At 38.8% G+C, this 25089-nt stretch overlaps 1 protein-coding gene across 1 annotated transcript in view; it reads left to right on the top strand.

Moving 5' to 3' along the window:
* The window catches only part of DCHS2 (dachsous cadherin-related 2), a 332448-nt gene that overhangs the window by 141062 nt on the left and 166297 nt on the right, over positions 1-25089 (top strand). The window contains exon 4 of the mRNA XM_061140717.1: positions 18968-19199. Coding sequence (XP_060996700.1) covers positions 18968-19199 — 232 coding nt within the window. The remainder of the gene's footprint in view (positions 1-18967; positions 19200-25089) is intronic.

Raw genomic sequence — 25089 nt, 5'->3', positions numbered from 1 at the left:
CAAATTCAACTGAATGTCTCCCGTAAGCATACAAGGCATAATAATGGTTTCCATCTTTTGAAAAAAGCCTTCTTTTAGTTTCATGTACCTTTTGAGAAAACCATTTCTTCCTCTTCTGTCTTTCACAGTGTGTGCGTGCTAAGTTGCTTCAGTAGTGTCTGACTCTGTGAGACCCTCTGTAGTCTACCAGGCTCCTCTGTCCATGAGATTCTCCAGGCAAGAATACTGAAGTGGGTTGCCGTTTCCTTCTCCAGGGGATCTTCCTGACCCAAGGATAGAATCTGAGTCTCTTTTGTCTCCTGCATTGGCAGGCAGGTTCTTTACCACTAAGCACCTCCCGGGAAGCCCACAGTAGAGTTACTTAAAATAGTTGTCTGTTTTCTCACTTTTCAGTCTTTCTTTGATCCTTCTTTCCATCCCTCCCCTCTAATACAACTGCTTTTATGAGTGTGATTTACATTGTGACACATCCTCAGATTCTTTATTTTCATTTTGTTCAGCTTCCCAAAGGACTTGAAACTGTTCTTTGAACACTGCTTTTCTTGACTCTGGTGACACCATGGCTCACTGTTTGTTTATTTTTCCTTAAAAATTGGACCTTCAGTTCCCTTCACCTTTGCTCATTGAGTTATGAACTGTAGACTCTAATGCACTGGCAAGGGAAAGAACAGCCCAGAAAATGCTGAGATATGAAGGACTGATACTAATATTCTACTATTCAGGAGCTGCAGAGGCAAAAACAGAGCATGGGGAGTAGTCAATAGCCAAAACAGACAAACAGCAGAAATTTTCCATATGCATTGATGGTCCTAGACAACCCCCCTGTCTTCAATGTTGTGTGCTTTCAAGTCTGGTGCTTTCCCAAAATACTCCCAACTTTCACAACACTTCTTGTGAGAATTGAGATTCAGGTAGATTGGTTAAGAGTCTCTTACCATAATTTTCAAACTTAAATGATTAAAATTATATCAAAGTGAATCACAATTTGTTGGTGGAAAGAGAAAGATAAGACAAAGTTAAAAATTAAAATTAAATATACTTAGAATTTATGGGGTATATCAGTTACCTATTGCTGTGTAACAAGTTATTCCCACATTTAGCTCCTAAATCCCCACATTTAGCTGAGATAAAGCTATATCAACTCTGTGTCACCACTCCAGGCTTAGGAGAACATTGTCTCAGACTAGCAATATGGAAATCAAATTGACTAGCCCTTCACTATTAAATATGTTCATGATAAATGTTGGCTATTTAAGTTGTACTATAGGTTAAATAAAACACATTTAATATGTCATACAGTTTCTAAGGGCCAGGAATCTGGAAGCTGCTTATTTGGGCAGTTCTGGACAGAGTCTCTCAGAGGTTGCATGATCAAGGCAGTCTTAAGGAGCTAGATAGAAGTTTAGTTTCAGAGGATTGGGAGGTGAACACTTGAGGAGATAGAGAAAGTGAGCTTAGATGAGCTTTCCCCACAAATGTCCTATGGCATTCTTGCCTCCTGAGATGCCCCTTCCACTGAGAGTTCTGTGGTAAGTAAGAGTGGAAAACACATTAGAACTCACCCCACCCCATAGAAACATGCCTCTGGAAGGTTCTGTGAGAAATCCAGGGTCAGAGAACATATTTGACTTGGTTAATTAATCATTTTCATAACTTTTTGACTAAGGGACCTCTTTGTTTATTTTTAAGATGCACCTTTTTAATTGCCACCTCAGGTATCTTTTTCTTAAACCTAGATTTGATCACGTCCCTTCATTCATGATGGTAATAGTGTCCCAAGTGGGGGTTTAGGAGGAAAATGTAACAACTTTGAATTTCATCCTTATAAACCTTTTGTGGTGTTTTTAATATAAATAATACAGACAGTAAATGAATACATAATTTATTAGTAAATATATATGTATTCAAGATGTGCACCCCACACTTTTTACTGAATCTACAGATGTGCAGAATAAAATCTATCCTCCTTAGCATTTAAATCAAGCCCCATGAATCTGTCCATCAAGGCTTTTCTTTAGATTTTTCCCATTTTCTCCTTCTCCCTCCAAGACATGCATCCTAAAACGTGACAGAGACTTTTTTTTAATGTCATTATATTTTATAGGATGTTGTTTTCACTTAAAATATGTTTTTTAATCCTATTTTTTTTAACTTTCAAGAATTTATTTGAACAAAACTTGATTCAAGTGAGGCAGCATTCAACCAGAAGTAGCTGGGAATGCTCCATGGACAGGAGCAAGGGAAGGACTTTTATGGAAAAGGTGCTGAAGGAGAGCAGGAAAGTGATTGGATTAGCCATAGTGACAGGATTCTGATTTGGAATCTGAAGAGACTGCCCTTGAGCCCCTTTGGGAGGGACCATAGTGGGTCCTCCTCACTCCCCAGATGTCTCAGGGACCACATCTCCCAATTAAAAAGGGCTTCTTGAGTCTCAGGACTGCACACCCACTGGGCTGAAAGAGCCTTTTGTTTGTGAGGACCTGTCTCAAGGGTCCCGAGGCTTCCCTGCACCCAGTGCTCACAGCACACCTGCATCTGAGTAGTAAAGATCCCCAGCCTTTTATCTGTAGATCTGAAAGCTCTCAAAGATGGAAATGTTTAAAAGCTCATTTGATGAGAAACCTGAGTCAAACTCAAATGAGGCTATTTTTTTAAAATTTATTTATTTTTTAATTGAAGGATAATTGTTTTACAGAATTTTTGTTGCTTTCTGTCAAACCTCAACATGAATCAGCCATAGGTGTACATATGTCCCCTTCCTTTTGAACCTCCCTCCCATCTCCCTCCCCATCCCACCCCTTCAGATTGATACAGAGCCCCTGTTTGAGTTTCCTGAGCCATACAGCAAATTCCCGTTGGCTATCTATTTTATATATGGTAAAGTAAGTCTCCATGTTACTCTCTCCACACATCTCACCCTCTCCTCCCCTCTCCCCATGTCTGTAAGTCTGTTTTCTATGTCTGTTTCTCCATTGCTGCCCTGCAAATAAATTCTTCAGTATCGTTTTTCTAGATTCCATATGCATGTGTTAATATATGATATTTATCTTTCTTTTGCTAACTTACTTCGCTGTGTATAATAGGCTTGAGGTTCATCCACCTCATTAGAACTGACTCAAATGAGTTCCTTTTTATGGCTGAGTAATATTCCATTGTGTGTATGTACCACAATTTCTTTATCCATTCATCTGTCAATGGACATCTAGGTTGCTTCCAGGTTCTAAGAGCTTTTGTAAATAGTGCTGCAGTGAACAATGGGATACATGTGTCTCTTTCCTCAGGGCATATCCCTAGGAGTGGAATTGCTGGGTCATATGGTGGTTTTATTCCTAGTTTTTAGAGGAATCTCCATACTGTCTTCCATAGTGACTGTATCAATTTACATTCTCACCAATAATGCAAAAGTATTTCCTTTTCTCCACACCCTCTCCAGCATTTATTGTTTATAGACTTTTTGATGGTGGGCATTCTGATCAGTGTAAGGTGATATCTCATTGTAGTTTTGATTTGCATTTCTCTAATAATGAGCGATGTTGAGCATCTTTTCATGTGTTTGTTAGCCATCTGTATGTTTCCTTTGGAGAAATGTCTGTTTAGGTCTTTTCCCCACCTTTTGATTGGGTTGTTTGTTTTTCTGGTATTGAGTTGTATGAGCTGCTTATATATTTTGGAAATTAATCTTGTCAGTTGTTTCAGTTGCTATTATTTTCTCCCATTCTGAGGGTTTTCTTTTCACCTTGCTTATAGTTTCCTTTGCTGTAAGCTTTTAAGTTTGATCAGGTCCCACTTGTTTATTTTTGTTCTTATTTCCATTACTCAAGGAGGTGGGTCATAGAAAATCTTGCTTTGATTTATGTCATTGAGTGTTCTGCCTATGTTTTATTCAAAGAGTTTTATAGTTTCTGGTCTTACATTTAGGTCTTTAATCCATTTTGAGTTTATCTTTGTGTATGATGTTAGGAAGTGTTTCATTCTTTTACATGTAGCTGTCCAGTTTTCCCAGCACGATTTATTGAAGAGGCTCTCTTTGCCACATTGTATATTCTTGCCTCCATTGTCAAAAATAATGTTCCCATAGGTGCATGGGTTGATTTCTGGGCTTTCTATCTTGTTCCATTGGTCTATATTTCTGTTTTTGTGCCAGTACCATACTGGCTTGCTGAACGTAGCTTTGCAGTATAATCTGAACTCAGGAAGGTTGATTCCTCCAGCTCCATTCTTCTTTCTCAAGACTGCTTTGGCTACTTGGGGTCTTTTGTGTTTCCATATGAATTGTGAAATTTTTTGTTCTGGTTCTGTGAAAAATGCCATTGGTAATTCGATAGGGATCACATTGAATCTATAGATCGCATTTGGTAGTATAGTCATTTTCACAATATTGGTTCTTCCTACCCAGGAACATGGAATATCTCTCCATCTGTTTATGTCATCTTTGATTTCTTTCATCAGTCTTATAATTTTCTCCTTAGTAGTAGTAGTAGTGTTAGTTGCTCAGTCGTGTCCAGCTCTTTGCGATCGCACAGACTGTGGCCTGCCAGGCACCTCTGTCCATGGGATTCTCCAGGCAAGAATTCTGGAGTAGAGTACCATTCCCTTCTCCGGAGGATCTTCCTGACCCAGGGATCGAACTCAGGTCTCCTGCATTGCAGGCAGATTCTTTACCAATTGAGCTACAGGGAAGACTCTTTTGTCTCCTTCGGTAAGTTTATTCCCAGATATTTTATTCTTTTTGTTGCAATAGTGAATAGGATTGATTCCTTAATTTCTCTTTCTGATTCTTCATTGTTAGTGTATAGAAATGCAAGTGATTTCTGTATATTGATTTTGTATCCTGCAACTTTGCTAAATTCACTGATTAGCTCTAGTAATTTACTGATAGTATCTTTAGGGTTTTCTATGTACAGTATCATGTCATCTGCAAACAGTGAGAGCTTTGCTTTTTCTTTTCCAATCTGGATTCCTTTTATCTCTTTTTCTTCTCTGATTGCTATAGTTAGGACTTCCAAAACTATGTTGAATAATAGTGGTGAAAGTGGACACCCTTGTCTTGTTCCCGATCTTAGGGGGAATGCTTTCAGCTTTTCACCATTGAGAATAATATTTGCTGTGGGCTTATCATATATGGCCTTTACTATGTGGAAGTATGTTCCTTCTATGCCCATTTCTTGAAGAGTTTTAATAATAAAAGGGTGCTGAATTTTGTCAAAGAATTTTTCTGCGCCTATTGAGATTGTTAATATGGTGTATCACATTGATTGATATTTGTATATTGAAGAATCCTTGCATCCCTGGAATAAACTCAACTTGATCATGTTATATGAGCTTTTTGATGTGTTGCTGAATTCTGTTTCATAAAATTTTGCTGAGGATTTTTGCATCTATGTTCATCAGTGATAATGGCCTGTAGTTTTCTTTTTTTGTGTTGTCTTTGTCTGGTTTTGGTATCAGGGTGATGGTGGCCTCATAGAATGAGTTTGGAAGTGTTTCTTCCTCTGCAAGTTTTTGAAAGAGTTTTAGAAGGATAGAGATTAGCTCTTCTCTAAATGTTTGATAGAATTCTCCTATCAAAGAGCCATCTAATCCTGGGCTTTTGTTTTTTGGGAGATTTTGTATCATAGCTTCCATTTCAGTGCTTGTAATTGGGTTGTTCATAATTTCTATTTCTTCCTGATTCAGTCTTGGAAGATTGAACTTTTCTAAGAATCTGTCCATTTCTTCTAGGTTACTCATTTTATTGCCATATAGTTGTTCAGAATAGTCTCTTATAATCCTTTGTACTTCTGCATTGTCTGTTGTAACCTCTCCTTTTTCATTTCTAATTTTGTTGATTTGATTCTTCTCTTTTTTTCTTGATGACTATAGCTAAATGTTTATCAATTTTATCTTCTCAAATAACCATCTTTTAACCTTTACTATTGTTTCTCTCATTTTTTTCATTTATTTCTGCTCTGATCTTTATGATTTATCTCCTTCTACTAATTTTGGGGTTTTTTTTGTTGTTCTCCTTTTTCCAATTGTTTTAGGTGTAAAGTTAGGTTATTTATTTGATGTTTTCTTGTTTCTTGATGTAGGATTGTGTTGCTATAAACTTCCCTCTTAGAACTGCTCTTGCTGCATCCCATAGGTTTTGAGTTGTCGTGTTTTCATTGTTATTTGTTTCTAGGAATTTTTTATTTCACTTTTGATTTCTTTAGTAACCTGTTGGTTATTTAGAAACCTTTTGTTTAATCTCCATGTGTTTATGTTTTTTACAGTTTTTTTCTTGTAATTGACATCTAGTCTCATAGCGTTGTAGTCAGAAAAGATGCTTGATACAATTTCGATTTTCTTAAATTTACTGAGGTTTGATTTGTGACCCAAGATGTGGCCTATTCTGGAGAATGTTCCATGTGCACTTGAGAAGAAGGCATATTCTTTTGTGTTTGGATGAATGTCCTGAAGATATCAATGAGGACCATCTCATCTAATGTATCATTTAAGACTTGTGTTTCCTTATTGATTTTCTGTTTTGATGATCTGTCCATTGGTGTGAGTGGGGTGTTAAAATCTCCTGCTATTATTGTGTTAATGTCAATTTTTCCTTTTATGTCTGTCACTGTTTGTCTTATGTATTGAGGTGCTCCTATGTTGGGTGCATAGATATTTACAGTTGTTATATCTTCCTCTTGGATTGATCCCTTGATCATTAGGTAGTGTCCTTATTTATCTCTTGTAATATTCTTTATTTTAAGGTCTATTTTGTCTGATATCAGGATTGCTACTCCAGCTTTCTTTTGCTTCCCATTTGCATAGAATATATTTTTCAATCCTCTCACTTTCAGCCCATATGTGTCTTTACGTCTGAAGTGGGTTTCTTGTAGATAGCATATGTATGGGTCTTGTTTTTTTATCCATTCAGCCAGTCTGTATTTTGGTTGGAGCATTTAATCAGTTTACATTTAAAGTAATTATTGATATATATGTTCCTATTGCCATTTTCTTAATTGTTTGGGGTTTGATTTTGTAGATCTTTTTCTTCTCTTGTATTTCTTGACTATATAAGTCCCTTTGATGTTTGTTGTTAAGCTGGTTTGGTGGTACTGAATTCTCTTAATTTTTGCTTGTCTGAAAAGCTTTTGATTTCTTCCATCAATTTTGAATGTGATCCTGCCTGGTAGAGTAATCTTGGTTGTAGATTTTTCCCTTTCAGTACCTTAAATATATCCTGTTCCCTTCTGGCCTGCCAGAGTTTCTGCTGAAAGATCAACTGTTAAGTTTATGGGGTTTCCCTTGTATGTTACTTGTTGCTTTTCCCTTGCTACTTTTAATATTCTTTCTTTGTATTTAATCTTTGTTAGTTTGATTAGTATATGTCTTGGCATGTTTCTCCTTGGGTTTATCCTATATGCGACTCTTTGCGCATCTTGAATTTGATTGACTATTTCTTTCTCCATGTTGGGAAAATTTCCAACTATAATCTCTCCAAAAATTTTCTCATACCCTTTCTTTTTCTCTTCTTCTGGGACCCCTATAATTTGAATGTTGATGCATTTGATATTGTCCCAGAGGTTTCTGAGACTATCCTCAGTTCTTTTCATTCTTTTCACTTTATTCTAGTCTTTAGAAGTTATTTCCACCATTTTATCTTCCAGCTCACTGATTTGTTTTTCCGCTTCAGATATTCTGCTATTGATTCTGTTTTTTATCATCTTTACTATCGTTATTCTGAATTCTTTTTCAGGTAGTTTGCCTCTTTCCTCTTAATTTATTTGGACTTCTGTGTTTATCATTTGTTCTGTCATTTGTATACTATTTCTCTGCCTTTTCATTATGTTTTTTAAATCTTATTGTGTTTGAGGTTTCCTTTTCCCATGGATCAAAGTTGAATTCTTTCTTCCTTTTGGTTGGTGCAGTGGTTTGTGTAAGCTTTGTATAAGGTGAGATTTGTGATGAGTTGTTTTTTTTTCCTCTGATGGGCAAGGCTGAGTGAGGTGGTAATCATGTCTGCTGATGATTTGGTTTGTATCCTTTGTTTGTTGTTTGGATGAGGCATCCTGCACAGGGTGTTACTGGTGGTTGGGTGATGCCAGGTCTTGTATTCAAGTGGCTCCCTTTGTGGAAGTTCTCACTGTTTGATGCTCCCTAGGGTTAGTCCTCTGGTAGTCTAGGGTCTTGGAGTCATTCCTCCCACTCCAAAGGCTCAGGGCTTGATTTCTCTGTGAAGATGCTTTTCATCTTAGTACTCTGGTCCCCAGCAGTGAGTGAGGTGCTAATGAGGCCAGGGAGACACTCAGGAGAGCCCTCCACCATCACCACCCTGCTCCTGGTGAACTCACTCCCAGCACAGCTGGTGCTTGGGCCGCAGTCTGTTTGCCAAGGGTCAGGCACTCTGTTAAAAGCTTCTTTCTAAATGTTATTTGTCCAACTGGAATCCCTTTCCAGGAAAGGTATATGTCCCCAGAATTTGTGAGATCCTTGAGGCTTTTTTTTTTTATCCTTGTAAATGTGTTTATTCATCCATTTTGCAGCCCAGATTATGGGCCATCATTCCAGACTTCACTGGGATGCACTATATTTCTTTTATGAAACTTAAAAAATTCAAAATTTCAATAAAAATACATCTGCTCCCAAGCATTTGGGATAAAGAGCCTGTAAATTTTTCTAATTGGTGGTGGTTAGCCATAATAAATGCTTTCACACATATGATATCACTCCTTGCAACAACAGGCCTGCAAGGCCTCCTCTGAGACGAAATCCGTGGTTGGTGTTGCCCATAGCATGGTCTGTAAACATTCCTTCATGAAAAGTCAAAGTTATGCCATAGCAATACTTTAAAAGTCTCAAGTCATGGGGGCTTTGGGGACAGATGGATCTCCACTCCAGTTACAGATCTGCTGTTTATAGTCTTACTTACTTTGGACAAGTCACTTAGCCTCTTTCTGCTTTGGTTTCCTTATTATTAAAATGGAGGACCCCAGGGAGGAGGAGCCAAGATGGCGGAGGAGTAGGACGGGGAGACCACTTTCTCTCCTACAAATTCATCAAAAGAATAACTGAACGCAGAGCAAACTTCGCAAAACAACTTCTGATCACTAGCTGAGGTCATCAGGCGCCCAGAAAAGCAGCCCATTGTCTTCCAAAGGAGGTAGGGCAAAATACAAAAGATAAAAAGTGAGACAAAAGAGCTAAGGATGGAGGTCTGTCCTGGGAAGGGAGTCTTAGGCGGCATTGCTTGGGGTAGGGTCCGGGCCTGAGTGCCCTGAGGACAATCGGAGGGAGCTTCTGTGAGTTGCCAACTTGAACTGTGGGAGACCAAAAGAGAGAGAGAAAATTAACCAGCCCAAACACACTGCCGGCCGTTCGCAGAACAAAGAGATCGAGAAAATCCAGAGAAGAGCTCGCAGGCTGCGGACTGGCCCAGCCCCGCCGGAGACAGGAGGCAGGGGGGAGGGGAAGGTCGCGGTGAGACACAGGGCGCAGGCACCCGACCAGTGCACGTGGGGACTGGGGCTGGGGACACAGAGGGCAGAAGGTGCACGCACCTGACTGGCACCAGAGGAAACTGAAACTGGGTCCGTGGAAGGGAGTGGGTGTGCCACACCTGGGGAGAGTGCGCCCACCAAGCCCCTGGCTGCCTGGACCGCTCTGACGGGGAAGGCACAGAGAGCAGGCGCAGCTTTTCGTTCCGTGCTTTTGTGGAACACCCAAGGGCTGGAACCTCCCGCAGTGCGGGGCGCGCTCCATATAGAACAGCCGGGAGCCGGAGCAGCGCAGACGGAGAAAGCAGCGTCAGCCCCTCCCGGCAGCGCCAGTCCCTCCCCGCGGCGCAAGCTCGTCCCCACAGCGCCAGCCCCTCCCCGCGGTGCCGGCCCCTCCCCGCGGCGCCAGCCCCTCCCTGCAGAGCGACGGAACTAGCTACCTGAATAAGAGTCCACTTCCGCCCGCCTGTGTCAGGGCGGAAATGAGGCTCTGAAGAGACCTGCAAACAGAAGCCAAATAAACAAAGGGAACCGCTTCAGAAGGGACTGGTGCAACAGGTTAAAATCCCTCTAGAAAACAACGACTAAACCGGAAGGGGCCTGTAGATATCGAGAAGTGTAAGCTGGAACGAGGAGCTATCTGAAACTTAGCCGAACCCACACTGACCACAGCAGCTCCAGAGAAACTCCTAGATATAATTTTACTTTTTTCTCTCTTTTTTATCTTTTTTCTCTTTTATTTTCCTTTAAAATCCCCTATTACTCCCCCATTACTCCTTAACTTTCATTTCCATAGATTTTTACGATTTTTTTAATTAGGGGGGAAAAATTTTTTTTTTCTTTCTTTTTTTTTTTCCTTTTTCTTTTTTCTTCTTTTTTTTTCTTTCCTTTTTCTCTTCTATTTTCTATTTTTCTTTTTCTCTTATTTCTTTTAAAGTCCTCTAGTACTCTTCTACTACTCCTTAATTTTCATTTTCAATACACTATAACCTTACAAAAAAAAAAAAAAGAAGAGAAGTCCTATTTTTAAACCGAAGATTATTCTCTCCCAATCTTGACTCTCTGTTTTCTACCTCAGAACACCTCTATTTCCTCCTTTGCCCTTCTCTTCCCAATCCAATTCTGTGAATCTTTGTAGGTGACTGGGCTACGGAGAACACTCTGGGAACAGACAGCTGCGTAGATCTGTCTCTCTCCTCTTGAGTCCCCCTTTTTTCTCCTCCTGCTCATCTCTATCTCCCTCCTCCCTCTCCTCTTCTTCATGTAACTCTGTGAACCTCTCTGGGTGTCCCTAACAGGGGAGAATCTTTTCGCCATTAACCTAGAAGTTTTCTTATCAGTGCTGTATAGTTGGAAAAGTCCTGAGACTACAGGAAGAATAAAACTGAAATCCAGAGGCAGGAGACATAAGCCCAAAACCTGAGAACACCAGAAAACTCCTGACTACATGGAACTTTAAGTAATAAGTGACTGTCCAAAAGCCTCCATACCTACACTGAAACCAACCACCACCCAAGAGCCAATAAGTTTTAGAGCAAGACATACCACGCAAATTCTCCAGCAACGCAGGAACATAGCCCTGAACGTCAACATACAGGCTGCCCAAGGTCACACCTAACACATAGACCCATCTCAAAACTCATTACTGGGCACTCCATTGCTCTCCAAAGAGAAGAAATCAAGTTCCACGCACCAGAACACTGACGCAAGCTCCCCTAACCAGGAAACCTTGAGAAGCCAATCGTCTAACCCCACCCACTGGGTAAATCCTCCACAATAAAAAGGAACCACAGACCTCCAGAACACAGAAGGCCCACTCCAGACACAGCAATCTAAACAAGATGAAAAGGCAAAGAAATACCCAACAGGTAAAGGAACATGAAAAATGCCCACCAAGTCAAACAAAAGAGGAAAAGATAGGGAATCTACCTGAAAAAGAATTTAGAATAATGATAATAAAAATGATCCAAAATCTTGAAAACTAAATGGAGTTACAGATAAATAGCCTGCAGACAAAGATTGAAAAGATGCAAGAAATGTTTAATAAAGACCTAGAAGAAATAAAAAAGAGTCCATTAAAACTGAATAATGCAATGAATGAGATCAAAAACACTCTGGAGGGAACCAAGAGTAGAATAATGGAGACAGAAGATAGGATAAGTGAGGTAGAAGATAAAATGGTAGAAATAAATGAAGCAGAGTGGAATAAAGAAAAAAGAATCAAAAGAAATGAGGACAACCTCAGGGACCTCTGGGACAATGTGAAACGGCCCAACATTCGAATCATAGGAGTCCCAGAAGAAGAAGACAAAAAGAAAGGCCATGAGAAAATACCCGAGGAGATAATAGCTGAAAACTTCCCTAAAATGGGGAAGGAAATAGCCACCCAAGTCCAAGAAACCCAGAGAGTCCCAAACAGGATAAACCCAAGGCAAAACACCCCAAGACACATATTAATCAAATTAACAAAGATCAAACACAAAGAACAAATATTAAAAGCAGCAAGGGAAAAACAACAAATAACACACAAAGGGATTCCCATAAGGATAACAGCTGATCTATCAATAGAAACCCTCCAGGCCAGAAGGGAATGGCAGGACGTACTGAAAGTAATGAAAGAGAATAACCTACAACCTAGATTTCTGTGTCCAGCAAGGATCTCATTCAGATATGAAGGAGAATTCAAAAGCTTTACAGATAAGCAAAAGCTGAGAGAATTCAGCACCACCAAACCAGCTCTTCAACAAATGCGAAAGGATCTTCTCTAGACAGGAAATGCAGAAAGATCGTATAAACGTGAACCCAAAACAACAAAGTAAATGGCAACGGGACCACACCTATCAATAATTACCCTAAATGTAAATGGGTTGAATGCCCCAACCAAAAGACAAAGATTGGCTGAATGGATACAAAAACAAGACCCCTATATATGCTGTCTACAAGAGACCCACCTCAAAACAAGAGACACATACAGACTAAAAGTGAAGGGCTGGAAAAAAATATTTCATGCAAACGGAGACCAAAAGAAAGCAGGAGTCGCAATACTCATATCAGATAAAATAGACTTTCAAATAAAGGATGTGAAAAGAGACAAAGAAGGACACTACATAATGATCAAAGGATCAATCCAAGAAGAAGATATAACAATTATAAATATATATGCACCCAACATAGGAGCACCGCAATATGTACGGCAAACACTAACGAGTATGAAAGAAGAAATTAATAGTAACACAATAATAGTGGGAGACTTTAATACCCCACTCACAACTATGGATAGATCAACTAAACAGAAAATTAACAAGGAAACACAAACCTTAAATGACACAATGGACCAGCTAGACCTAATGGATATCTATAGGACATTTCACCCCAAAACAATCAACTTCACCTTTTTCTCAAGTGCACATGGAACCTTCTCCAGAATAGATCACATCCTGGGCCATAAATCTGGTCTTGGAAAATTCAAAAAAATTGAAATCATTCCAGTCATCTTTTCTGACCACAGTGCAGTAAGATTCGATCTCAATTACAGGAAAAAAATTGTTAAAACTTCAAACATATGGAGGCTAAATAACACGCTTCTGAATAACCAACAAATCATAGAAGAAATCAAAAAAGAAATCAAAATATGTATAGAAATGAATGAAAATGAAAAAAGAACAACCCAAAACCTATGGGACACTGTAAAAGCAGTGCTAAGGGGAAGGTTCATAGCATTACAGGCTTACATCAAGAAACAAGAAAAAAACCAAATAAATAACCTAACTCTACACCTAAAGCAATTAGAGAAGGAAGAAATGAAGAACCCCAGGGTTAGCAGAAGGAAAGAAAGCTTAAAAATCAGGGCAGAAATAAATGCAAAAGAAACTAAAGAGACCATAGCAAAAATCAACAAAGCTAAAAGCTGGTTTTTTGAAAAAATAAACAAAATTGACAAACCATTAGCAAGACTCATTAAGAAATAAAGAGAGAAGAACCAAATTAACAAAATTAGAAATGAAAATGGAGAGATCACAACAGACAAGACTGAAATACAAAGGATCATAAGAGACTACTGCCAGCAGCTCTATGCCAATAAAATGGACAACTTGGATGAAATGGACAAATTCTTAGAAAAGTATAACTTTCCAAAACTGAACCAGGAAGAAATAGAAGATCTTAACAGATGCATCACAAGCAAGGAAATGGAAACTGTAATCAAAAATCTTCCAGCAAACAAAAGCCCAGGACCAGATGGCTTCACAGCTGAATTCTGCCAAAAATTTAGAGAAGAGCTAACACCTATCTTACTCAAACTCTTCCAGAAAATTGCAGATGAAGGTAAGCTTCCAAACTCATTCTATGAGGCCACCATCACCCTAATTCCAAAACCAGACAAAGATGCCACAAAAAAAGAAATCTACAGGCCAATATCACTGATGAACATAGATGCAAAAATCCTTAACAAAATTCTAGCAAACAGAATCCAACAACATACTAAAAAAAATTATACACCATGACCAAGTGGGCTTTATCCCAGGAATGCAAGGATTCTTTAATATCCACAAATCAATCAATGTAATACACCATATTAACAAATTGAAAGATAAAAGCCATATGATTATCTCAATAGATGCAGAGAAAGCCTTTGACAAAATTCAACACTCATTTATGATTAAAACTCTCCAAAAAGCAGGAATAGAAGGAACATACCTCAACATAATAAAAGCTATATATGACAAACCCACAGCAAGCATCACCCTCAATGGTGAAAAATTGAAAGCATTTCCCCTGAAATCAGGAACAAGACAAGGGTGCCCACTCTCACCACTACTATTCAACATAGCTTTGGAAGTGTTGGCCACAGCAATCAGAGCAGAAAATGAAGTGAAAGGAATCCACATAGGAAAAGAAGAATTGAAACTCTCACTATTTGCAGATGACATGATTCTCTACATAGAAAACCCTAAAGACTCTACCAGAAAATTACTAGAGCTAATCAATGAATATGGTAAAGTTGCAGGATATAAAATTAACACACAGAAATCCCTTGCATTCCTATATACTAACAATGAAAAAACAGAAAGAGAAATTAAAGAAACAATACCATTCACCATTGCAACAAAAAGAATAAAATACTTAGGAGTATATCTATCTAAAGAAACAAAAGACCTATACATAGAAAACTATAAAACACTGATGAAAGAAATCAAAGAGGACACAAACAGATGGAGAAACATACCGTGTTCATGGATTCGAAGAATCAATATTGTCAAAATGGCTATTCTACCCAAAGCAATCTATAGGTTCAATGCAATCCCTATCAAGCTACCAACGGTATTTTTCAGAGAACTAGAACAAAGAATTTCACAATTTGTATGGAAATACAAAAAACCTCGAATAGCCAAAGTAATCTTGAGAAAGAAGAATGGAACTGGAGGAATCAACCTGCCTGACTTCAGACTCTATTACAAAGCCACAGTCATCAAGACAGTATGGTACTGGCACAAAGACAGAAATATAGATCAATGGAACATAATAGAAAGCCCAGAGATAAATCCACGAACCTATGGACACCTTATCTTTGACAAAGGAGGCAAGGATATACAATGGAAAAAAGACAACCTCTTTAACAAGTGGTGCTGGGAAAACTGGTCAACCACTTGTAAAAGCATGAAACTAGAACACTTTCTAACACCATACACAAAAATAAACTCAAAATGGATTAAAGATCTAAATGTAAGACCAGAAACGATAAAACTCCTAGAGGAGAACATAGGCAAAACACTCTCCGACATAAATCACAGCAAGATCCTCTATCACCCACCTCCCAGGATATTGGAAATAAAAGCAAAACTAAACAAATGGGACCTAATGAAACTTAAAAGCTTTTGCACTACAAAGGAAACTATAAGTAAGGTGAAAAGACAGCCCTCAGATTGGGAGAAAATAATAGCAAATGAAGAAACAGACAAAGGATTAATCTCAAAAATATACAAGCAACTCCTGAAGCTCAATTCCAGAAAAATAAATGACCCAATCAAAAAATGGGCCAAAGAACTAAACAGACATTTCTCCAAAGAAGACATACAGATGGCTAACAAACACATGAAAAGATGCTCAACATCACTCATTATCAGAGAAATGCAAATCAAAACCACAATGAGGTACCATTACACGCCAGTCAGGATGGCTGCTATCCAAAAGTCTACAAGCAATAAATGCTGGAGAGGGTGTGGAGAAAAGGGAACCCTCTTACACTGTTGGTGGGAATGCAAACTAGTACAGCCGCTATGGAGAACAGTGTGGAGATTTCTTAAAAAACTGGAAATAGAACTGCCATATGACCCAGCAATCCCACTTCTGGGCATACACACTGAGGAAACCAGATCTGAAAGAGGCACGTGTACCCCAATGTTCATCGCAGCACTGTTTATAATAGCCAGGACATGGAAGCAACCTAGATGCCCATCAGCAGACGAATGGATAAGGAAGCTGTGGTACATATACACCATGGAATATTACTCAGCCATTAAAAAGAATTCATTTGAACCAGTCCTAATGAGATGGATGAAGCTGGAGCCCCTTATACAGAGTGAAGTAAGCCAGAAAGATAAAGAACATTACAGCATACTAACACATATATATGGAATTTATAAAGATGGTAACGACAACCCTATATGCAAAACAGAAAAAGAGACACAGAAGTACAGAACAGACTTTTGAACTCTGTGGGAGAATGTGAGGGTGGGATGTTTCAAAAGAACAGCATGTATACTATCTATGGTGAAACAGATCACCAGCCCCGGTGGGATGCATGAGACAAGTGCTCGGGCCTGGTGCACTGGGAAGACCCAGAGGAATCGGGTGGAGAGGGAGGTGGGAGGGGGGATCAGGATGGGGAATACGTGTAAATCTATGTCTGATTCATATCAATGTATGAGAAAACCCACGGAAATGTTGTGAAGTAATTAGCCTCCAACTAATAAAAAAAAAAAAAAAAAAGATAAAATGGAAGACCCCATAAAAGTCTTTAGAAAGTGAGATTATAACAGTTGAAGGAGAAAATACATGTAAAGCACACTTAACATTCATTCACAAATGGTTGTTATGACAGGAGAGTGCCCCCTGTTGACACATTTAATAGATAAAAATTGGATTCATAAAAAAGAAAGCTGAGATCTATATGTAATACTGTTCCTGCAAGAAGATTCACTTAACTGTAACAACAGTTTGTTGTTAGATTTGTCCGTCTAACATTTTACTTGTTTCGGATGGCGTGGCCTGATCCAGAGTCTTCATGGGCAGCCTGGCAATGAACATGTTTGTTCTTGAAGGCCTTAAGGTGGAGCGAGCCTCATTTCTTCACTTGTTTGCCACTCTCATTTCTTCTCCTACCTGCTTTCTTAGCATCTCCCCACCCCCAAACCTAAATGATTTCTTGATCTTGAGGAGAAATTTAAAAGGACAAGGAAAGGGAAGATAAAGGGAAAGCAAAACTGGGAAAGAATCCAGCTTGAAGAACCAGCAGGGCTTTCTGAGATGGGGTGCAGCCTTTCCCATCTGCAGCCCCTCACTCCACTCCACCTGGGGACCCACGGGTTACTTCAGTTTGCTGAAGACACAGCACCTGTCTAAGTGTCAAGGACACAGAATAGATGGTACTGCTATTGTTTTTCTGTTTTTGTTTTAATTTTTAAAAATTAATTTTAATTGGATAATTATTACTTTACAATATTGTGATGGTTTTTTCCATACATCATTTTTTTTAATTTTTTTTTTATTATTATTATTATTTTTTTCCAGTGGGTTTTGTCATACATTTCTACTGTTCATTTTTTTTCTTTTTTTATTGTATTGATAGGCTGTTATGTTAATTTTTTTTTTTTTCATTGTGTCTACTGTATTCATTTAGAACTAGCATAGCCCTGGCACTTTATTCAACTTAGAACATGGAAGACCACTATTTTTTATTCTTTCCCTGATCTTTCTCTGTCCTCAGTGTTGGGTATTCATGGGCCCTCAGAGCATGAGAACTGTTTCTGAATTCACAGTCAAAAAACTTCACCCCGAACAATAGTAAATGATGCTCTCTCTATTGCGCCCTCCCTCACACTCAGCACATGCTCCCTCCAGAGTCCACAACCGCAGCCTCCCTTTGTCCTTGCCAAAGCTGCTTCTTCACTGCCTTTGATTTTCCTTTTTGCTCAGTGCCTCCTGCCACAGTGGGGGAGAGAGAGACAGAGACAAAGGAGAGAGAGAAGAGGGTAAGTGGAGGAGAAAACCCTGTTGTGACTTACCAAGGACTTTTGCCTAAGATGAAAGTATCAAAGTATGCCAGAGAGAAATGGAAAATGGTGCTTTGAAGTAGGAACATATGTTTTCCTTTAGAAAACTAAAAATTGCAGGGATTATTTCCTTCTATTGTGCTCTTTCCTGCTCCTTGTTTTTAGATGAAGGAAGCACAGACAAAAAGTCAGTATGGGATCCATCTCGCACTATTTGAGGCACTTGATTTCTTTTCTAATATGTGGAAAATTTTAAATCTCAAAATGAGCCTGGAGCTAAGTTTGTAGGAAAAGCAGCTTCATGGTCACCTGTGGTCCTGGACTTGATGATTCTTCTGGCTACTATCTGGATTCCCTCCCTCCTTCCAGCCTTGCTGCCCTTCAGGGGCAAATCAAGCTACTCCTCTGCTTACAACCCTCAGATGTATCAGAGACATAGTCCTCTCAGAGGCCCACAGAACCCCCTGTGACCCTCCCCGCCCCTCTGATATCACCCACTGGTCTCCTTGCTATTCTGATCAGGATTGGGATGCACTCCACTCCCGTCTCAGGGCCGTTGCATGTGCTCTCATCTCTGTTATGCTTTTCCTCCAAATAACAGGTCTGGTCCCTCGTATGGGTCCATCTTTACTCAGATTGCACCTTCTTAGTGGTGCTTTGCCCCCAGTTACCTTTTTTGAAATTACACCTCCCTCTAGTACTCTCTTATCCCTTCTCCTTAGCAGTTAGAGGTTATCTGGGCATTGAAAGTGATTTTTTTTTTCCACTTTGGACGTCAGGAGAGATTTCCTTATTTAAGGAAATCTTAAGTAAGGCCTCTTTGGCCTCCACTCTGAAATTATTACCTCCTAGGAGTTTTTTTCCTTTTATTTGTTTATTTAAACGTTTTCTTTTGTATTGAGGTATAGCTGATTATGTTGTAATAGTTTCAGGTGAGCAGTGAAGAGATTCAGCCATACCTAAATACATGTGTGGTAATCTAATTCCAATTTAAGCATCAGTATTGGAGTACAGATATTATGCTATTCACATGAACTCATAGCTCAAGTTTAAAAGTAGAATGCACACACACACACACACACACACACACACACACACACACATATATGTTAAAAGTAAAATGAATACACACACACATACTTTTTGTTTCGGAAGTCTTTTCTAGGATCCTGCTCACTTATTCTGCATCCCAGTGTTCACGTGAGACCCATTTGTAATCACTTCTCATCCATCCAACAGGGTGGACTCAGTGCCCAAGCTTTTGTTCGTGTGGAACTGGAGGATGTAAATGATAATGAACCTGTGTTTCACCCATTAACCTATGTGACGAGCCTTAGTGGCCAGGCGCAGCTGGGCACCGAAGTCATCAATGTTCTTGCCACAGACAGGGATTCCGGGATGTATGGAACAGTGGCCTATGAGCTCGTCCCCGGAGACCTGTCATCCTTTTTCACCATCGACTCCACCTCAGGTATGTGAGCTTGGAATCAATAGCTTCTGCCTAAGAACCAGAACATGAGTTGAAATGATTTTTTCCTTGGCAGGGGTGTTGCAGAACTCACGTTTCCTTCCAGAAGGCAAGTTGAGAAGAGCCAGGATTTGCTGTTAGGCTGGGACTGGATTTGAGCCTCAGCTCTGCCTCTTCCTGGTCTTATGGCCTTCAGTGGCCTGACTCCTTACCTTAGGAGCACTAGTAATTCCTATGTTGCAAAGTTTCTGTGAGGATTAACAGTGGTAAATTATAAAAGATACTGGTTAGTAGTATTTATTTTGCAAATGTCCCCTATTTGGATGATCATCTAAGGATAACTTGCATCCTTTCAATGTATGAATAACCCTAATTATGCAAAAAGCATTGTACTGACATCCAAAGAAATGCCTTTCTGGTGCTATGTCTGGCATTCCCTTAATCTCTTCAGGTCTTAGTCTCATTGCTTCTGAAATGATACCTAAAAATCCTTTTAGGTCTCTTATGTGGTAATTGTGTATCTGCTGAAGAAATCCAGTGGGTAAGCTGAATCTTTCAGAAGTAATCAATATTTAAGAGGTTACCTCCTTTCCCTATTGGTTTGTTGTTAACAGAAATGTTTGAAGTGTTTGGTTATAAGAAAATATAAAATTTTAAGTGTATAATATTACATTATAATCCTATAGAGACATTACAGATATTCTGGTCCTAATAAGGAGACTTCAAAAAAAATTTTTTTTCTGTTGTATTTCTTCTTTAAAAATTTTTTATTTTGTTTATTGCAATAAGGACACTTAACCTGAAATCTTCCATTTTTCAGTGTACAGTACATTATCGTTTGACTTCCCTGGTGGTTCAGCGGTAAAGAATCTGCCTGCCAGTGCAGGAGATGTGGGTTCCATACCAGATCTAGGAAGATCCCCTGGAGAAGGAAATGGTGACTCATCCCAGTTTTATTGCCTGGGAAATCTCATGGACAGAGGAGCCTGGCAGGCTACAGTCCAGGGTCACAAAGAGTCAGACATGACTTAGAGACTGAATAGCAACATTATCATTGACCAGAGGTACAATGTTGCATAGGAGATCTCTAGGGTTTATTCATCTTGTTTCACTGAAACTTTATGCTCCTTCATTAGCACCTTCCATTTCTCTCTCTTCACTGATCCCTGGCAACCATCTTTCCACTCTTTGATTTGATGAACTTGACTATTTTGGATATTTCATAGAGTGAAATATGTAATAACTGTCCTTCTATGGATGGCCTATTTTGCTTAACTTTATGTCCTCCAGGTTTGTCCGTATTTTCCTATGTTTCAGAAATTCCTTCTTTTTTCAAGGCTGAGTAATATTACATTGTATGTACATGCCACATCTTGTTTATCCATCCATCTGTTGATAGACATGAAGTTGTGTCTACAACTTGGTGACTGTGAATAGTGCTTCAGAACATGTGGGGATGCAGACATCTCTAGATTTCATTTTTTTCTGAAACACTTTCTCTGAGCATGAGTGAAATGTGTTTCTATTGTGACGCTAATACTGATGTGAGGTGCTACATTGGGTTTTTCTGCACATGTCATACTGGATCTTTACAACACCCTTTGTAATGACTGTATTCATTAGCAACAAACGATAACTGAGACAGGGAATCTGATCTACCAAGTTAGTCTTCCCTCTTAACCAGCCCCATTAGCTAAAGTGTTATTGCATCTTGCCTGGAAAGTGTACTTCTAGTGTGTATGACTGACCAGGGGATTAGTTGTTTACAATGGCAGTCTTCATAAGACAAAACTTTCCTTGCTCAAGATAATCCACTGACATTTCCTTTTAGCATTTCAAAGATCAGACCAAAATACTTTTTTAGGAAATTAGTCTCTGCTTATCTTGACTTTTTCAAAATTCATCTATACTGAGGACCTTAACTACTTGTCAAATTGTCAGGCCCTCCAGGGCACTAACATTGCCAAAAATGTATAGGTCAGCCAGTAATCAGGACACATGATCTAAAAGCATTTAGCAGATTGTTTTAAAAGATATCAACACATTCATCCTCTAGTTTCCCCTGGACAATCTTGAAGAATGATCTGTACTGTATTATGTTTTCAGGAGATATTTCTGTTGTTGTGCTGGCTTCCACAGCCACAGGCTTCCTCTCCTGGCACGGGCATTAGACAAATGCCATTGTTAATCAGGGAGAACACTTTAAGTGGTTATTATCTAAGGGAGTATCTTGGTATTTTTTAAAAGCAAAGACCAACTTTGTAATGGAAGGGGCCTTGGGATATTATTGTTGGCATTTCGATGCTGGTGAATTTAGGATGAAGACATTCTCAGTCTGACAGGGCTGAGAATGTGGTTGCACCTAATCACAACTCATGAGAAATTCATGGGACCTGCTAATGCTTTACTGTAACCTTTAGAAGAGAATGAAACAGCATCATGACTAATTGTGGAGCGAAGTTGCCTGGTGAACAGGTAGCCTCCAATTTGAACAGCTGAGTTCCAGTTCATCTGTTGGTTGACTACAACTACAGACACATTTTCTATTTTGTACGTAATAGTTAGGCCTCCAGGCCCTGCCATAAAAACCGGTTTAAATGCTGATGTTCTCAAAGAATGGAACAAGGAGCTGTACTGGAATATGGTTTTCATCTCCTAGATCTGTGTCTTTGTTGAACCTGTAAAAGGCTGGACTTTCTTGCTTCCATTTTAAAGGCCTGTCTCTACAGAGCCTGCCAGTAGAAACACGGTCTCAAGAAATTGCCTCTATCAGTAAATATATATGGAATAAATGAATAAATGACATTAGGAATAATTGGAAAATGATTTAAATTCTTATTACAGCCTCTTAAGAAATTGCAGAGCAGTGTCACTGATAACAGAGCATACCTTCATTTAAAATCCTCTTTCCCCATTGCAGAATCCCAGGATCTGAGGGCCTACCCCCACTTTTCTCCAGAACTCTCTCAAATTCCCTCTGCAGCATAACTATGCCAACTCTTTTCTAGTTATATAAACTAAGTACACACACATGCATGTGGTTGTACATATGTATAGCAGAGGAGAAGACTGAGAATTGAAAGCTGATTTATACATTGTCACTTCTTCCTGAAATACTCTGAAATTCTCTCTTAGAGACATTAATTCATTTACTCACTGGTTCCTTTGTGGTTTCATTTTGAGATTTCCTCTATCAGATACACTATTTTATAAGCTTACGTAGGCTCCAGTTTTCCTGAAGACAAGAGATTTTCCATTATCTGTTTGTGCCATAACCAGGACTCATGCATTAAAAATAGAGTTCTTGGACTTACTGTGTTTAGCTGGGAAGAAACATGTTTTAGAGCAGGGGGTGTGGCGACGTCCTATTGTTTCCTCTTGTGTGTTTATCTCCCTGTTCTGTTTCTGCTTTTCTAAGTGTGTTGTTGGTTCAAAGAACATTTTTTTAGAATGTGTCTCAGCACCAGGAGAGAGATTGACTTGAGCCTTCATTTCTCTTATTCTTAGTTAGTGGTTTCCTTTGATGTGGGTACAAGGCAGACCACAGTGTTTTGAGTTTTAAAAGGAGGAAACACAAGAAACTTACTTATTAATAGCCCTTTTTCATGTATTTTTAATCCTGTTTTATGAACTATTGGTCGATTTTTTTCCTACATTGTCCGAAGTAGTCTTTTTAATAATGTAAAAAGAACAACTTTTAGCTTTTGTGTTGATTCTATTTATTTAGTGATTTTACTCTGCAACAAGCATTACTTATAATTCAGATTATTTTAAGGTGGCAGATTTCAAGCATTTGTGTGAGTCCTTTATTGTTGCCCAATTATCTCTTTTACCAGGGCTACCTATGGTTACATTTCTGTGATTTATCTCTTTTTATGCTAATGGTATAAGAAAAAGTCAAAAGTTCTGAAAAGAAAGACAGAAAATGGAAGCAAGTTCATCGTTTCCACAGATATTGTTTCAATGCCTATTATGAACTAAGCACAGTTCTCAGTGTTTGGAATACATCAGTGAACAAGACAGATAAAGATTCCTGCTCAGTCTCATAGATCTGACAACAAAAGCTCTCACTGTTTCACCTATTGTCTGTTCTGGGTTTAGTAGTGGTGTACACAAAATCCAAATTTAACACTGTGGAGGGACAAGTAATTAAAAGGGCAACCGAGGGAGTTAAACAGCCAAACGAGGCCCGCACTGCCTCCCGGGTTAGTTGTGATCACCCTCTTTGGGCAGGGCGTGCGCATTGTAACAGGAATGAATAGCAATGTCGCACCAGGACAGCTTTCCTTTATTTCAAGGGCAGATTCTTTTCTAGTGCTAGTTTTATGCTCAGATTTCATACCTTGTAATGATTCTCATAATTCTACATGATTGTCACTTTCCTACAATCAGAGTGTTCTGATATATAGTTAACAAATTAACACCACACCTTATTTCTAAAGCATGTGAGTCTGCTCATGCCAAAATAAAAACCAAGATGACTTTCTTTAACTTGCAAGACAGAGACTAAAATGAATCACAAGCACCTAATCAGTGTATATCACTTTCATGGGAAACAGAAGCATGTAGAAAGTTTTCATGTCAGTTTTTCCAGTTAAAGATCACAGGCTTGGAGAGGGAAGGAGCCTTACGGTTCAGCTCCCTCCTTCAGTGAGGAAGAAACTGAGGCAGGAAGAAATGCGGTGACTTCCCTAGAGGCACACAGCTGGTCCGTGGCATAACCGGGCTTGAGCTCCGTCCTGGACCTGTGATCTGCTGCTGCACTGCTCTGTATCAGACAATGCTTTTTGCCATCTCTTCCATATATTGCTCATTTGAGCTTTCCATTAGCATATTAGATAAGCAAGGCAGTATTTATGCCCATCCACAAATTAAGAGACTGGAGACCCTAAGAGTCTTAGTGATTTGCTCAAGACAATAGTAGTAAACCTGACACATTTTGACTTCTCAAACTTCTATTTTGAAGCTCTTTCCGTGATTATGGCTTTGAAAAACAGAAAAAAAAAAAAAAAAACTAAAGACAAAGCTAAGATAAATACACGTTACATTGATTCAAGTAGATAAGATATAAAAACATTCTCTCATTGTGACTTTATATCAATAAGAAATTGATATTGATATCTTATAGTTTTTGAGCTATCTCTGTTTTTGAGAAAGTTACATTTACAGACTACATGTTTGGTGATGGTCAGGATTTTGTGCTTGTTTTTGTTCATAACTATCACATAGCTTACAGTTTTAGTAATGACCCACAGATTATTGTCTAACTACAAAGTACCACTTTGGCAAACCTCCTCTTTTCCAGGAGGTTTGATTCTAAAAATAAGTATTGCTTAATTAGTAGGAAAACATGATTCTATCTGTTTATTAGATTTTATTTAATAGAAATCTTTAAGTCCTTTTATTAGTCTATCAATTAAAAAAATTAATCCCAGCAGTTTCCTCTATTTAAATGACAAGAGCATAAACAAATAATATTACAGATTATAATTAGTATGTATAAATCTAAGCACTCAGCAATTAAAACATAAAATGACTCGTGCTCTGTAAATGAATCAGTATCTATTTTTTAAAGTTAAAATTGATCCCCAAAATAGTAATTAATAACTTACGTGTCACGAAAAAAAGAGCTATATAATCACTGTACTTTAAAGTGTTAAAATATAATGTCATAAATTTTAAGCTGGAAAATATACAGGTAAATAGAGCTATTGACGTTACTTACTGTTTTATTATTTATTATATGTAAATATGCAATCCCATGGACTGTAGCCCTCCAGACTCCTATGTCCATGGAATTCTTCAGGCAAGAATACTGGAGTGGGTAGCCATTCCCTTCTCCAGGGGAATCTTCCTGACCCAGGGATTGAACCTGGGTCTCCTGCATTGCAGG

This window comes from Dama dama, chromosome 5, assembly GCF_033118175.1.
Source record: "Dama dama isolate Ldn47 chromosome 5, ASM3311817v1, whole genome shotgun sequence".
Taxonomy (NCBI): Eukaryota; Metazoa; Chordata; class Mammalia; order Artiodactyla; family Cervidae; genus Dama; species Dama dama.
Note: the sequence above shows the minus strand (reverse complement) of the source record. Positions and strands in the feature narration are given on the sequence as shown.